General features: G+C 38.9%; 1 protein-coding gene across 1 annotated transcript in view; it reads left to right on the top strand.

Moving 5' to 3' along the window:
• Positions 1 to 14948, top strand: part of Ccdc15 (coiled-coil domain containing 15) — a 70149-nt gene extending 55201 nt beyond the window's left edge. The window contains exons 13-16 of the mRNA XM_041657521.1: positions 9376 to 9552; positions 10017 to 10165; positions 11767 to 11920; positions 14898 to 14948. Coding sequence (XP_041513455.1) covers positions 9376 to 9552; positions 10017 to 10165; positions 11767 to 11894 — 454 coding nt within the window. The 3' untranslated portion in view covers positions 11895 to 11920; positions 14898 to 14948. The remainder of the gene's footprint in view (positions 1 to 9375; positions 9553 to 10016; positions 10166 to 11766; positions 11921 to 14897) is intronic.
• Positions 14949 to 16939: the final 1991 nt, after the last annotated feature.

Raw genomic sequence — 16939 nt, 5'->3', positions numbered from 1 at the left:
CCCAAGTTCATTGCCTTTAAATCTTGATCTTCCCTGGTATAAAGAGATGCCCTGTGCCCAGATTGCAGTGAGGTTTCTCACCTCTGCCCTATTACACCTTTATGTTATGCTGCAGTTTCAGTCATACCATAAAAACGTTTTTATGCGCTTTGAGAAATACTCAGCTTAGATTTATAGGGGTAGCTCAGAAAATACTAGCAAATGTGAGAAGGCAGTTGTGAGAAAACCCTTGTATAACATGTCCTTGTTTTTCTCTTCTGGGAGTGGCTAGTGGTTAGCTATCAGAATACGGATGAGTTAACTGCACACTGACAGCATCCATGCCTATTTTTCTAGTTTTAGTTTTGTAGTATGGTGTCTAGATCTTAAATTTAGCCTAACAAAATGGAGGCTTTAATTTTCCCCTGGAATTGACAGTCTGCCACACATAGACAGAGGCCTAGAATTTTTAGCAGTCTTGCTTTATTCAAGAAGTATGAGTCTAGGGGCTAGAGGGTTAAAAGTTAAGGGTTCAGTGGTTAAGAGCACTTGGTTGCTCTTGCAGAGGACCTGGTTGGGTTCCTGGTACCCACATGATGGCTTATAACCACTCCAATTCCAGGATATCTGACACCCATGTACATGTGTATATACAGACAAAACACTTAGACACGTTAAATAGAATAAATAAATCTTTGAAAAAGTATTTACCAGTACTGTGGTTACAGGCACATGCTGTTGCACCTGATTTTTTCATGGGTGCTAACAATCCAAACTCAGACTCTCATGCTGGTATGGCAAACACTTTACTGACTGAGGCATCTCCCCAGCACCAAAAGTTGGTAAGTTTTGACATGTATAGCACATGAAACCACCACCACCAGTGTCTTGATAGTAAACATACCTGTTGTGCTGGCTAGTTTTATGTCAACTTGACACAGAGTCATCTGAAAGGACGAAACCGCAACTGAGTAAATTACTCCATAAGGGCATTTTCTTAATTAATGATTGATGGGGGAGGTCCTGGCCCATTGTGGATGATGTTATCTCTGGGCTTGGTAGCCTTGGGTTCTAAAAGAAAGCAGGCTGAGCACTCTAGAAAGCAGCAACCTCTGTGGCCTCTGCATGAGCTCCTGTCTCTAGGTTCCAGCCCTACTGGAGTTCCTGTCCTGACTTCCTTCAGTGATAGACTATGCTGTGGAAGTGAATGTCTCATAAATCCTTTCCTCTCCAACTTGCTTTTGGTCAAGGTCATACATAACATTAGTAATCCTAACTAGGGCAGCTGTCACCCTCGGGACTTTTGTCATATGACCCTTGGCAGCCTTCTGCACCCTCTACCTCTAACGCAGGCAACACTGGTTTACATATTTTAGAGTTATATTCAAGCACACTTTGGAGATACTATGGGTTTGGTTCCCAACCACTGCAAGAAAGTAAATATCACAAAAGACAGTCACATGAATTGTATTCCCAGTGCATATAAAAGTTATCTTTATTTTATACTATAACATCACCTATTAAATGTGTAATAATATTGTATCTAAAAATATAGAATGTATACACTTTGATTAAACATACTTTAGTAGATGGCGTGGTGGTACACGCCTTTAATCCCAATTCTGGGGAGGCAGAGGCAGGAATATCTCTGATTGGAGGCCAGCCTGGTGTACAGAGCAAGTTCTGGGCCAACTAGGGTGACATAGTGAGACCCTGCCTTAAATAAATTCTTTATTAGTAAGAAATCTTGACAATCATCTGAGCCTTTAATTGTAATCTCTCTTTGTTAGTGGGATGTCTTGTCCTTGTGTTAATGACTGCTTACTTATCAGAATGAATGGTTACTGGATATTGAAATGGCTATGGGAGTTTTTATTATTTAAATTATTTTTATTTAGAGACAGGGTCTCTCATTCATTTTGTAGTCCAGGCTAGAGTAGAACTTTCTGTGTAACCCTTATCAAGCCTTATCTTTCTCACATACCCAAATTACCATACTTGGCTAACAGTTTCTTAGAATGAGGTACCATTAACCTTGTTTACATGAAAGGTATGTTTTGGCACATGGTACAACTTGATAGCATTTGCTCACAGTAATCCTTTCCAGAACACTTACAACTACTTTTTCCAGGTCCATTAGATCTATCTATCCACAGGAAGTATGGGAATAATATTGATCTCTTCATATATCCCCATCAGAGCTCTTGGAGATCCAAGTTCATCATCAACAATGAGTAATTGTTTTTTTCCAGAAGAGCTTTTTGTTGTTTTTTGTTTTCCCTAAGAAGTACTTATTGGCAATCTTACCAACAGCATTCTACAGATTCAATGCAATGCCCATCAAAATCCCAGCAAAATTCTTCAAAGACCTCAAAAGAATGGTACTCAACTTCATATGAAAAAGCAAAAAACCCCAGGGAGCCAAAACAATCCCGTACAATAAAAGAACTTCTGGAGGCATCACAGTCTCTGACTTCAAACTCTACTACAGAGCTACAGTACTGAAAACAGCCTGGTATTGGCATAAGAACAGACAGGAGAACCAATGGAACCGAATAGAAGACCTGGAGATCAATCCACACATCTTCGAACACCTGATCTTTGATAAAAAAGCAAAAAATATCAAATGGAAAAAAGAAAGCATATTTAACAAGTGGTGCTGGCATAACTGGATATCAACATGTAGTAGAATGAAAATAGACCCATATCTATTACCATGCACTCAAGTCCAAATGGATCAAAGACCTCAGCATAAAGCCAGCCACACTGAACCTTATAGAAGAGAAAGTAGGAAATACACTTGAACACATTGGCACAGGGAACCACTTCCTAAATATAACCCCAGGAGCACAGACACTGAGAGAAACAATTAATAAATGGGACCTCCTGAAACTGAAAAGCTTCTGTAAAGCAAAGGACAGGGTCAACAAGACAAAACGACAGCCTACAGAATGAGAAAAGATCTTCACTAACCCCACATCAGACAGAAGTCTGATCTCCAAAATATACAAAGAACTCAAGAAATTGGACACCAAAAGATCACATAATTCAATAAAAACAATGGAGTACAGACCTAAACAGAGAACTCTGAACAGAGGAATCTAAAATGGCTGAAAGACACTTAAGGAAATGTTCAACATCCTTAGTCATCAGAGAAATGCAAATCAAAACAACTCTGAGATTCCATCTTACACCTGTAAGAATGGCCAAAATCAAAAATACTGATGACAATTTATGCTGAGGAGATTGTGGGAAAAAGGGAACACTTCTGCATTGCTGGTGGGAATGCAAGTTGGTACAACCCCTTTGGATGTCAGTGTGGCGATTTCTCAGAAAATTAGGAAACAACCTTTCTCAAGACCCAGTAATACACTTTGGGTATATATCCAAAGGATGCTCAATCGTGCCACAAGAACATGTGCTCAACCATGTTCATAGCAGCATTTTTTGTCATAGCCAGAACCTGGAAACAACCTAAAGGCCCCTCCACCAAAGAATGGATAAGGAAAATGTGGTACATTTACACAGTTGAGTACTACACAGCAGAAAAAAAATAACGACAGCTTGAATTTTGCAGGGAAACTGATGGAGCTAGAAAACATTATTTTGAGTGAGGTAACCCAGACACAGAAAGACAATTATCACATGTACTCACATAAAGAAAACCAGCCTACAAACCACAATCCCAGAGAATTTAGACAACAATGTGGACACTAAGAGAGACTTATATAGATATAATCTACATGGGAAGTAGAAAATAGAAGAAGACAAGATGTCCTAAGTAAATTGGGAGCATGGGACCTTGGGAGAGTGTTGAAGGGGGGAGAGGAGAGGCAGGGAGGGGAGCAGAGAAAAATGTAGAGCTCAATAAATATCAATAAAAAATGTATAAAAAAAAGAAGTACTTCTCAACAGTAGGCTTAAACTACTCAGTGAATAGCCTGGGGATGTACCTCATTTGGTAGACTGCTTGCCTAGCAGATACACATCCCTGGGATGATCTCCAGAACCATAGAAACTACATGATGGCAACACACCTATGATCCCAGCACTTAGGAAGAGACAAAAGGACCAAAAGTCATCCTTGAAATCCATTTAGCTTTAGTCATCTTGACACAGCTGGGAGTGTTTTACGAGGAGAAGCCTCAATTGAAAATATACCTGGATCAAGTTTTCTGTGGGTGTGTTTATGAGGAAATGTCTTGATTATTAATTGATGTAAGCAACCCAGTGCATTGTGAGTGACATCATTGTTCCTTGGGCATGTAATCCTAAGATGCATAAAAAGCTAACTAAACATGAGCCAGGGAGTGAGCTAGAGAGCAAGCCAGCAAGCTACGTTCCTCCATGGTTCTGCCATTAGGTTCCTAGTTGACTTCCTGCCCTTGACTTTCCTTTGTGATGGACTGTGACCTGGAAGTATAAGATTAAATAAAGTATTTCTTCCCTTAAGGAGGGATTGAAATGCTTTATCATAGGAACAGAAAGGAAACTAGAACATTTGGTTGCATGGGAAATTCCTGGCCAGCCTGGAACTCATGGAACTTGTCACGAAATTTCTTTCCAGTAAGGATTTTAAATGGGTGCTTTGCCATTTAGGCTTTGTTCCATTGGGACACAAACCAAGTAGACCTAGTATAATCTTTCAGTCTCTAAGGATTTTCAGATTGGGAAATGAACATTGGCTTTAACTTGAGGGAGCTTTAGCCCCTAACCAGATAGTCATCTCATTCTTTGAAGCTCTGTAGACAGGAATTGACTTGCTCTTAAATAAAGTTTCAATGAAATTTGTATGCAGGCGTTAGTATGGGCATATATTATCTTTTCTCTTGGCTAAGTACCTGCCGAATAAGATAGGTATGTATTTCAGTCTTAAAAGAAATTATCAAACTACTTTTCAAAGTGATTGTACCAATTACTACAAGCACAGATAAGATGTAGATCCAACCCAGGTATTTCTTAAATTTAGCCTTGCACAAACTAAGGACATGACAAAATAGAGACAAATTATTTGCAAAAATGTAATATGAATTGCCTCTACTTCAGTTCCCAAAAGTTATTATTTCTACCTGAAATATTATAAACACAGTTTTTATTACTCACAACTCTATCAGCGTTCTGAGCAAAGAGAATCAAACAATATATTAAGAGAGCAGCATAATATTACCAGGTGGGCTGTACCCCAGGGACAGAATTGGTTTAGAAATCGAGTTAGAGAGGGAGTGATCTAATGCATGACCACATGCAAAATCCAATACCTATTAAAAAATTTTAAAAACCTTTTCAACAAATTGGGAGGAGAAGGGAATTTTTTTTGATACAGAACATCTATTGAAAATCTTACCACTAATATACTTGATATGAAAGGCTAAATGCTTTCTTTCCAAATCCAAGGCTGCCCGTTCTCTTCACATCTATTCAGGTCATACTAGAGTTCAGTCAGTGCAGTCTGGCAAGACAACGAAATAAAACAACTTAAACAAAGAAGTAGTGATTAAAGTTGCCTTTATCGGAAAATGACATGATCACTTTGTAAAACTCCAGTGGAGTTTTAAGGTTAATTGAGTAAGTTTGCAGGGCACATCATTGATGCCTCAAGCTAAATGTGCACTCCTGTATGCTGCCAACATAAACGGACATTTCAATGCAGTATCATAGCAGACCAAAAATAGACAGAATAGCGGCTGGGGATTTAGTTGAGTAGTCGAGCACAAGGCCCTGGGTTCAGTCCTCAGCTCCAGAAGAGAAAACAGACAAAATATATTATTTTGTCATGTGTATGATGAGAGATACTAACTTGCACTTCTGTGTTTTCTGATTTGGGGTTGTATTTGTTTGGGCCTAAGGGTAATACTAGTGTTAGAGAATAGTTGAGAGGCAGTTTTTCTTCATCAGTCTTGTTGGATGAGTGTCAGCTAGTTTCATCTCTTCCTTAATCATTTGCTAGAATTTGCCTGTAAACCCATGTGGTTTTGTGCTTCTCATTGAGAAAAATCTCTTAACTGCAGTTTCATTATTGCTGATATGGGACTCTAATAATATATACCTTTCACATTGTAACTGCATCCAAGTTGTCAATTTTTTGGCATGAAATTGTCCCGAGCCTTCTATATTATAGTAGCACATGTAATGATAGCATTTTACTTTTTTATTAATAATTAGTGTCTTTTCCCTCACATTTAGACTGATTTAACAGTTATCAAAGAACTAACTTTTCAATTCAGTATTTTTTCTGTTATCTTTGTTTTCCAGTTTGTTTCAGATCTCTATATTTCCTTTATTATTTCTTTTCTGATACTTATCTTGAACTTAATTTTTCTCTTTTTATAAAGTAGAAGCTAAGGTCTTCGATGTGGGGCCCTTTTTATTTTATTTTTCTAATCTAGGCATTTAATGGTAGAAATTCCCTACTACATGCTCTCTTTTTAAAAATTTATTTTATGTATATGGATATCTTGCTGCATGTATATCTGTGTACCATGTGTGTTCCTGCAGAGGCCAGAAAGGGCATCTGATCCCTTGGAACTGGAGTAGCAGACAGTGTGAGCTGCCATGTAGTGTTGGAAACCTAATGGGGGCTCTGGAAGAGCAGCCAGTGCTCTTCTTATCCCCTGAGCCCTCGCTCCAGCCTTAACTAAATTCTTCGTAGCTGTATAAATCATTTCACTGAGTTAAACTTTCCTTCTAAATTCCACTTCTTTTTTTCTCATAAGTTATTTGGAAGCACTCCACCCACTGCAGTACATCCCCAGCTCTTTGGGGTTTTTAATGTAGCAATCCTGCTGGATATTAAATGATCTTTTTTTTTGTTGAAACAAGGTCTCTCTACATAGCTGTCTTAGAACTCAGTATATAGACCAGGCTGGCCTCAATAGAGATCCTCCTGCCTCTGCATCCCAAGGGCTAGGATTAAAGGTGTGCACCACCATACCTGGCTAGATGATTTTATCTTTGTTGTAATTTTGGGTTGTATTTTCTTGATAGTGAGTGATGTTATTGTTGCACACACATCTTGGCCCATTTGTATATCATTTTTGGAGATATGGCTGCGGAATTTGTTTTCTGACCTATTTAATCTTTTTAATTAGCACCCCCTTTGCTGTGATTCATCTTAGAGTTTCTGTCTTTATGCTTACACATTTACATATATGACAAAATCGTAGTTTGCATATTTTTCTCTCAGAAATTGCGTCTTTCAACCCTGGAAGATTTATGTCAGTCTTTTTCATGTTACTTCTTGTTGTTCAATACAGGGTCTCACTATGTAGCACAGGCTGACCTGGAAACTCACTCTATAGCTCAGGCTGGCCACACATGAGATGATTCTCCTGCTTCAGCCTCTTGGATGCCAAGGAGTATATGTGCCACCATGCCCAGCAGATTTTATTTTTGATATGACTAATAACCATGAGAATGTCATTCTGTGTAATTCTAACACAAAAGTGTTAGATGATCTTGATTATTCTGCTCATAACGAATTACTTCCCTGCCTCTTTCCATACTTGGTGTCGTAGTTACTGTTCTGTTGTTGTGAAGAGACCCATGACCATGGCAACTCTTATAAAAGAAAACATTTCATTGGGGGTTTTACAGTTTCAGAGGTTTAGTTCATTATCATCATGATGAGGAACATGGCAGCATGCAGGCAGGTACTGGAGCAGTAGCTGAGAGTCTACATCCTGGTCCATAAACAGAGGTGGGGAGGGGGGGAGAGAAAGAGGACTGAGAGAGACTGTGGGCCTTTAACCTTTTATTTTATTTTTTTTTTTTTTTTGAGACAGGGATTCTCTGTAGTCCTTGCTATCCTGGAACTCACTCTGTAGTCCAGGTTGGCCTCTAATTCAGAGATCTACCTGCTGGGATTAAAGTGCTGGGTTTAAAGGTATGCACCACCATGCCAGGTTTAGGATTTTTGAAAATCAAAACACATCCTCAGTTAAATAATTTCTCCCACAGGACCATACCTCCTAATCTTTTGAAATATTGCCACTCCATAGTGATCAGTCATTGAAATTTGTGACCCTGTGGGGGCCATTCTCATTTAAACCACCACACTTGGTCATCTTTGGTTGGATATCTGTACTGTTTGGGTTTTTTTTTTTTTTCAGTGTAACACAAACTTAGACACATTTTGGTAAAGGGAATCTAATTGAGAAAATACCTCTGTAAGGTTAGCCTATAGGTAAGTCTTTGGCATATTTTCTTGATTAATGATGGATGTGGGAGGGCACACCTCACTGTAGGTGCTGCTAACTTTGGACAGGTGGGCCTAAATTATTTAAGAGAGCAGTCTGAGCAAGCCAGGAGATGAAAGCCAATAATTAGCCTTCCTCCATGGCTTCTGCTCCTATCTCTGCCTCTAGTTCCTGCCTTGAGTTACTGCCCTCACTGATGGACTGTGACTTCCGAGTTATAAGATGAAAACAGACCCTTTCCTCCCCCAACTTGCTTTTGGTTATGGTGTTTATCAGAGTAGAAACCCCAAGACAATATTTAACATTGTGTTTTATTTTTTACCGTTTGTTTGGTAAATGTATTGCTATTACAAATGTGTTTTACTCAAATCTACCAGGTTCCATTTGAATTCTCCTCCCCCTGCGCTATTGCCTAGGTTAGCAATATTTAAAGGTTGGCAGTAATTGGAATTGCTTTTTTGTTTGTCATCTTCTAGGGACAACTGTGGTTTTGTGGTTGATATTAGTGTCATGAAAGCTGTTGTTTATTTCATTTTATTGTATTTGCCTTTTAAGTTTCTTTGTTGTGAGGACAAATCTGGTACCTGTTAAAGCATTTGGTAGTGGCAAATGTCCTGCCTACCAGTTTTAACCTGAGCCTGTTCTTGTGCTGGGATTCTAACAGAAAATGTCTTACTGACAATTTCTTGTTTCCCTTTGAGAGGCAATTTCTATAGATTAGAAGATAAACTAAGGACTGGAGAATGGCTCAGTGGTTAAGAGCACTGGCCACTCTGGCCTTTCTTCCAAAGGACCCCAATTCAATTCTCAGCTCCCACATGACAGTTCACAGCTGTCTGTAACTTCAGTTCCAGAGGATGTGGCAATTCTCACACAGACATATATGCAGGCAAAACCCCAACATACATAGATAAACTCAGGTCAGCCAGCGCAAACACTTTTTAAAATGCTCTTGAGGGGAGGGCACGCCTTTAATCCTAGCACTAGGGAGGCAGAGGCAGGCGGATCTCTGTGAGTTCGAGGACAGCCAGAACTATACAGAGAAACTGTCTCAAAATAAATAAATATAAAAGTTCTTGGGTTGCTAAATTGATTTTGTGTTGTCCTTTTTTGAGGGAATTTCTTGAGTTATTTGTATAAGGAAGCTAATTTTAAATAACAGCTTTTAAAAATTCCTAAGTATGTTTTGTTTCATTTTCAGAATTAAGAGAAGGAAAGAGCAGCAGCGCCATGCTGAAGAGCAGAGGCTCCTGAGAGCGCACTGCCCTGAAGATCCTTGTTCAGAACAGAAGATAAGTGATGTCTTAGCCCAGCTACAGCTTGAAGAAATGGAAGGAGCCAGAGAAAAACAGCACCAGAAAGAAAAAGAATATGTAAGGTGAATTTAAACATTCTGTGTGAAATTCTGGCTCTAGAAGAGACAGAAAGTAGGCTTTCTCACATTCCTTAGGAGACTTGGTGTAGCTAGGCAGTGGTGGTGCACACCTTTAATCCCAGCACTCAGGAGGCAGAAACAAGAGGATCTCTGAGTTAGAGGTTAGCCTGGTGTACAGAGCAAGTTCCAGGACAGCCAGGGCTACATACAGAAACCTTGTTTCAAAACCAAAGAGAGAGAAAAAAAGACAGACACTTTTGGTTTGTCTTCTCATACTTTTCCTCATTTAGGTTGGATACTCCATCGCTGTTTGATTGGCTAGTACATCTTGAGACTAGCACTGTGTTGTGCTATTTCCTACTACATAGGAAGACTCGGGGTACAGAGCAGTGAAAAGCGGTATAAAATCAGGATTTATGCTTGTTCTCCTAGTCGTTGATTGACCTGACCACACTGTACTTTTATAGATATGTAGAAGCTTTGCGAGCCCAGGTCCAGGAGAAAATGAAGCTGTATAATATCACTTTACCTCCACTATGTTGTTGTGGTCCTGATTTTTGGGATGCTCATCCTGATACCTGTGCCAACAATTGCATTTTCTATAAAAACTACAGAGGTAAGTATCTTAAGGAATTGCTATTAAGTCCTAATAGTAATTAAAATTTTTTGTGTGTGTATGTGTGTGTGTATAGTGATTATGGTTATTTAGAATTTAAGAACTTACTATATATTTATATATAAGAGAATTTTATATATACCTTTATAAAACAACTATGTGAGACAATGAAAGTTGTTATAGTTTCATTTCTGGTTAGTCCTTTTTATAATAGAGAAGCATTTCCAACTCATTACATTATCTATAAGAGGACCTGGGCTCCAGATCTTCCCCTAATTGAACATTATTAAGAGTTTGTCCTTTATGGCTAAATTAAGAGTGTTATTCACATATTTTAATGGTGTCTAATAAAGACTTACAAGCATATATCCATATTAGGCTCTAGGCAGAGGCTGTTCATTCATTTTCTGGCCACCCAGATCTCAAATAATCACACTGAAACTATATTAATTGCAACACTGCTTGACGAATCACTTGGGCATATTGCCTGCTAGCTCTTATATCTTAAATTAACCCATCTCTATTAATCTGTGCATCATTATGAGGTTGTGGCCTACCAGCAAGGTTCCAAATAGTGGCTACATGGCGTCTCACTGACTCTGCTTTCTTTCTTCTTCTGTCTGCTTAGAATTTGTGCCTTGCTCTGTTCTGCTAAGCCACTGGCCAAAACAGCTTTTTTTATTAACCAATGACAATAATACAGCATACAGAGGGGAATCCCACATCATTAGACTGTTTATTCCGCCGGTGAAACAGAGAAGGATAAGGATCTCTGTCAAGAGTCCCAAGTAGCCAAGCAGTGATGGCACACACCTTTAATCCCAGCACTTGGGAGGCAGAGGTAGGCAGATCTCTGTGAGTCTTAGGCCAGCCTGGTCTATAAAGCTTAATTCCAGGACTGTTACATAGACAAACCCTGTCTGGGAAAACAAACAAACAAACAAAAAAACTGTCCCAAGCTGAGAGAATAGAATCATTCTAGTAGTTGCTAATGTTTCTTGTCCATCACTAAATGGACTTATAGAACATAGGAACACTGAAAATGTTGCCAGTGTTTCCATTGTTGGTGTACTTCATCTCTGTGATATGAATGTGTCCATCCTATGAATCTTATCATTCCCTTACTTTAAACTTCTCCTCATAACAGTGAAAGCATGATATATTTTATGTACTTCTCTCTGGTCTCAGACCACACTGCAGCCTCACCAAACTTCTTCGTACACTTCTGCATCTCACCCGCTTTGTTCTCTACCTGTGATTCCTTCTTTTCTCTCCTCCTGTTAATCACCAAAGCCCACTTTAAATGGCACAGCTTCTCAAATCCGTCCAGTGTTCCCTAGTTGTTGGTTCATATCTGTCTTCCTATTATTGTGACCGTTTGTATGTGCCTGTGGTGTGGAAGTACTGCCCTGCAACTTTAACTCTGCTGCCATTTTCTGTATTCTCTTTCCTTTGCTTACAGAGTGCTTGCTCTATTCTACGTATTCAGTAAACGTTTATTCAGTGGCATTTTGGGTAAAGAAGTTACTGATAGGAAAAAGAAGTAGGAGAATTGTATAGAATCTGACTTTATTCATTGTTGTGCAATCCTTCATTTGCAGCATATAACCGGGCCTTACATTCAGTCATCAACTCTTCTGATATCTCTGAGGGGAACGCGACTCTTCGAAATGCTATTCGTAATTTTGCTTCTGTACATAGACGGACTTCAAAAAAAAGTCTACAATAAGAGTCTGAAATCAGTGCCAATGACTGGTAGTATTTCCACCTTCCTTTACAATCAACCACAAAAAATGATTCAGGAAAGCTGTTAAAATGTATAAGATGTATTATTAGCTGAAGGAAACCAGCCCCACTTAGTAACTGTCTATAGCTAGGTATCTGCCTTGGGACCAGCATGGAAAGTTGAATGCCAAACTTGTCTCGCATTTAGTATGAGCCACTGGAACCAGTTATTTTAAAAGTGATTAGAAAGTAGTGTTTCTTAGTTTGTGCTGGCTTTTTTTTTTAAATGTTCATTTAGCGTTCTTTGTCTAATTAGAGATACTTATGAGAAGTCTTTGAGGTTATATTACTCTCATCCTGCTAAAATCATGCTTTTGAGTCTTGACAGTATTGAAAGTGTCTGGATGAAGCAGAAGAGGAACGGTCTTCTGAGCACTAATGGTTGTCTGTATTGCTGTTGGCTTTTCTAATTTTATATAGTAATTAGAGGTGAAGCAGGTTTGGATTTGGTATACTTTAAAATGTTTTTTTCCTCCTGCTTCTTTTACTTTTTTTCTCAGTCAGTGACATTGAAGACAGGACCTTTTAATTTCATTTTTATTCTAACTTTTTTGAGTTTTTTTTAACTTTATGTATATGAGTGTTTACCTGAATGTATGTCTTACGTTGTGTGTACGTTGCCTTTGGAGACCAGAAGAAGGCATCAGATCCCTAGGGGCTGGAGTTAGAGATGTTGTCATGTGCCAAGGGAGTGCAGGGAATATTGAACCTGAGTCCTTTGAAAGAACAGCTAGTGTTTGTAGCTGCCGAGTCTTCTCTTCAGCCCTGATTTATTACAACTATATAATTTTTACTGCCAAAAAGTCAAACTCTAACTTTTTAATATTTTTTATGTGAAATAACTTTGATTAAATTTTTTTTCTTTTTTCCAAGACAAGATTTCTCTGTAGCCCTGGCTGTCCTGGAACTCACTCATTCTGCAGACCAGGCTGTCCTTGAACTCAGAAATCCTCCTGCTTCTGCCCCCAACCCCAGTGCTGATGATTAAATTCCAAAAGATATACATGAGATCAAGGAGTAAAGTTCTGCTTCATTTGTCTGTCTTTTAAAAAAAAAATGCTGAATGACGTGCCTAAAACAAAGGAAATAAATATTGCCATGGTTATTATAAATTTGTTATTTTTTCACATTATTTCTTGATGAAAAATTTTAAATGATTAAAATCAGCACTTAGTTGTCTGGAGAGATGACTCAGCAGTTAAGAACATTGACTGCCCTTCCAGAGGACCCAGGTTCGATTCCTGGCACCTACATGGCAGCTCACAATTGTCTGTGACGCCAATTTCAGGAAATACAATACCTTCACATAGACATGCATGCAGGCAAAACACCAGTACACATGAATTAAAAATGAATTAATTAATTTAAAAAACAGGACTTAGGCTATGTCACAAAAAAATAAATGAACATAGGCCTTCACTTCTAGCCAGGCTATTAAAAAAGAGTCTAAGTTACATGAATGAGAAGATTAACAAGTTATTTAACTACATTGATTAATTGTCCAGTTCGATCAGAATCCTTGAAGTAAGTATATATTTTATTTGTTCTTAATGATTTATATTTTAATAGTTCTATTTAGATATGATTTCCTATAAATAGGCCACCAATTTAAAATACACAGCCCAGTGGCTTTTAGTCCATTCACAACCATTTTCAAAGAAGACTCCATGATCTAGCAGTTCTGCTTCCACCCAGAAGTGTGAAAGCACCAGAAATCCAATCTGAAGCAGGCTTGCACACTTCACTTATAGTAACATCACTCAGAACAGCCGTATGTGTGTGGATGAATGGAGGGTTAACAGTCTGTGCACACTTGCGGCAGAGGATTCTCAGGCTTCAGAAAGGATTCCTGTCCCATGTTGCAACGCTGTGCTAAGTAAAATAAAGCAGTCACCAAACGCAAGTATTACAGTGCTGCACATGGGAGCTTCTGAAAGTAGTCAGGTTCTCAGAAATAGTAAAGTAGTACTTTGTGGAAGCTGGCGTTAAGAGGATGTGAGGCATTGTCATGTAAGGGTACAGAGTTTTAGTTTTCCTGGATGAAAATGCCCTAGAAGTCTGTTTCACAAAGTGTGAATATGCTTAATTGCTGAACTGTACACTTAAAATGTGTACAATGCTAAAGTTTAGTTTATGTGATTTTTTTAAGAATCTTTTAAAAGCCATTTTACTTTTAAATTTTAATTATTATTTATCAGGGGGTGAGTCCGAGGGCTATCAGATCACCTGGAACTGGAGTTGTGAGCTGTCTGATGTGAGTGCTGGGAATTGAACTCAGGTCTTTTGCAAGAACATTATGTTCTCTTAACCATTGAGTCATCTCCCCAGCTCCTAGTTGATGTGATTTTTTTTATTTATTTTTCTGTTTTTGTTTGCTTGGTTGGTTGGTTTGGTTTTCTGAGATAGGGTTTTTCTCTGTAGCTTTGGAACCTGACCTGGAACTAGCTGTTGTAGATCAGGCTGGTTCCAAACTCATAGAGATCCACCTGCCTCTGCCTCCTGAGTGCTGGGACTACCACCTCCCTGCAATGTGACTTTTTTAATATGTAATTTTTTAGCTTCAAAAACACTGCAGCTAAAACATACAAAAATTGTGCTTAGGTACAGAGGGTTCTTTTTTTTTTTAAATATTTATTTATTTATTATGTATACAATATTCTGTCTGTGTGCATGTCTGCAGCCAGAAGAGGGCACCAGACCTCTTTACAGATGGTTGTGAGCCACCATGTGGTTGCCGGGAATTGAACTCAGGACCTTTGGAAGAGCAGGCAATGCTCTTAACCACTGAGCCATCTCTCCAGCCCCAGAGGGTTCTTGAACATGCATTGATTTGATGTTTCTTTGCTAGCAATGAAGAATTCTGCAGTTTATCTAAAAACTAATGTATATCTACTTTGCAAAACTTAAAAAACCAAACACTTCTCATGCTAGCTTCTCTTTTTCACAGCTAAAAAATGTCAGCAGAATGCTGTGTTACATAGAAAAACAGCAAGACAACCTGAAGCTACTGGGATCCATCCCTGTGTCAACAGATTTAGCCTCACAGTGCACACCTTGAGCTACAGCCCTTCCAAAAGGGGTCTTCCCCCCCATGCGAAGCAAGGAGCATCAAGACTTTGTTTTTGTTTACTTTATAAACTACAGATATTTACAGTTTTCAACTCAGGGTCTTCAGCCAGTAACCATGATAATATCACCTTACAAACTGAAAGCAAAATGCCAGAAACATCTTCAAAATGCCTTGTCATACCAAAAACAAATTGCAGAGTAAGGAGAACACAAGAGTACCTTTTCATTTTAAAATGTTTGGAAACATACAAATTTGATACAGTTTCAGGAGTGCCAGACATATGTATCCACTTTAAGTAAACTGAAGGCTAAGAGAAGCTGGGGGCAGTGACTGACCAGATTCTACATTAAACCCAGTGAAGACAGTAAACACAACTCAGATAAGATGTTTGGATCATGGCTCTTTCCTCTATCGTATTTGCAAGAAGACAGATAAACATTTTTTAGCTGAGCGTGGTGGTACATACCTATAATCCCAGTACTATGGAGACCATGGGCTGATGCAGAGGAATCAGGAGTTTGAGGCCAGCTGGTCTACGTGAGACTGACTCAAAAAAATTAAGCCAAATAAAATAGTTGTTTTCCCTCCTTCCTCCTGCTGCCGCCTCCTCATCTTGTTCTTTCACCTTTATTCAGTAAGACCCTTTTTACCACGAGACTGTCTTTGACTTGTTCTTAGATCATCCTTCTTGTATGTCTCCCTCTGCCTCACCACCTTAATGCTTGCTGCATGGCTGCTTTTCTCTGCCGCTTAAGCTGTTTGGCGTCTCACTCAACTGTTGTTGTTTTTCTTTTGTTTTAACCACGTCTACATTAGAGATTCCAGGATTTGTGGCTTCGATCTTGGGTCTGAATTCTGAACAAAAGAAGTATTCAGACAATGATCTGTGGGCAGCAGTAGTGGCCTTTTCCTTCAGGCCTCCTGCAAACTGGCCCACAGTCCTTCATTTCCCAAATGTAGCATGTTTCGTCCAACTTTGCCATTTCATCAGTTTTAAATTCCCCCCCAGGCATTGTCTCCATTTCTCAGAGCACTTAGGAAATCCTGCAATATTGAGAACATCTAGCTTTTCTTCTCTGCCTTTCTATATGAAGGGTGCGTAAGCAGCCATAAGACCTTGAGCTCGTGAGGTTATGAAGTGCTGAGGATCGAACCCAGGACTCTGGGAGTGCTGAGCAAGCACTAGCAGCTTCACTACCTCCTCAGCCCAGAATTTTATTTATTATTTTTAATTATTAGTTTGTGGTATGTGTGTGAGAGAGAGAGAGTGACAGACTGACTGTGGATACTACCAGATATGTGTGGAGGTGAGAGGACAACTTGAGAAGTTGGTTTCCTCCTTCCACTGTGGGATCAAGGATGTAACTCAGGTCGTCAGGCTGATCCACCAAGCATTTTTATCCACATAGCCATCTCTCCAGCCCCAGCCCAGAATGTTTTATATATTGGATCTTGTCATCTTAAAATAGAATCTTACTTCTTTTCAATTCAGCCATTTGTTTCTTTCTCCTGTCTAAATAAAATGATTAGAACATCCTGCACAGCATTGTGCAGAACTGGCAAAGTGGACATCCTTGTCGTGTTTCTTACTTTAAGAGCAAAGTTATGATTTATCAGGTTTGATGACGTTCGTTCTCTTTTATTACTAACTTATTAAGGATTGTTATCCTGATATTGCTGGGTTTTCCCCATTGCTTTTTCTGCATCTATGATTATTATGTATTCTTTGGTTTTTTTGTTTGTTTTTGTTTCCCTTCTCCTTTTTGTGTTTTAGGCAAGAGCCTTGCCATGTAGCCTACGTTGGCTTCAAACTTAGGTTTTTGCCTTATGTTTTTTTAAAAAATTGGCTTTCTTGTATTAACACAAATTTGCTTTCCTAGGAGAAGTTGTATTGACTTCTGTTTCTTTGATTCTCACAC

This window comes from Microtus oregoni, unplaced genomic scaffold (assembly GCF_018167655.1).
Source record: "Microtus oregoni isolate MIOR12 unplaced genomic scaffold, Mior012 000008F_ref0000371, whole genome shotgun sequence".
Lineage (NCBI taxonomy): Eukaryota > Metazoa > Chordata > Mammalia > Rodentia > Cricetidae > Microtus > Microtus oregoni.
Note: the sequence above shows the minus strand (reverse complement) of the source record. Positions and strands in the feature narration are given on the sequence as shown.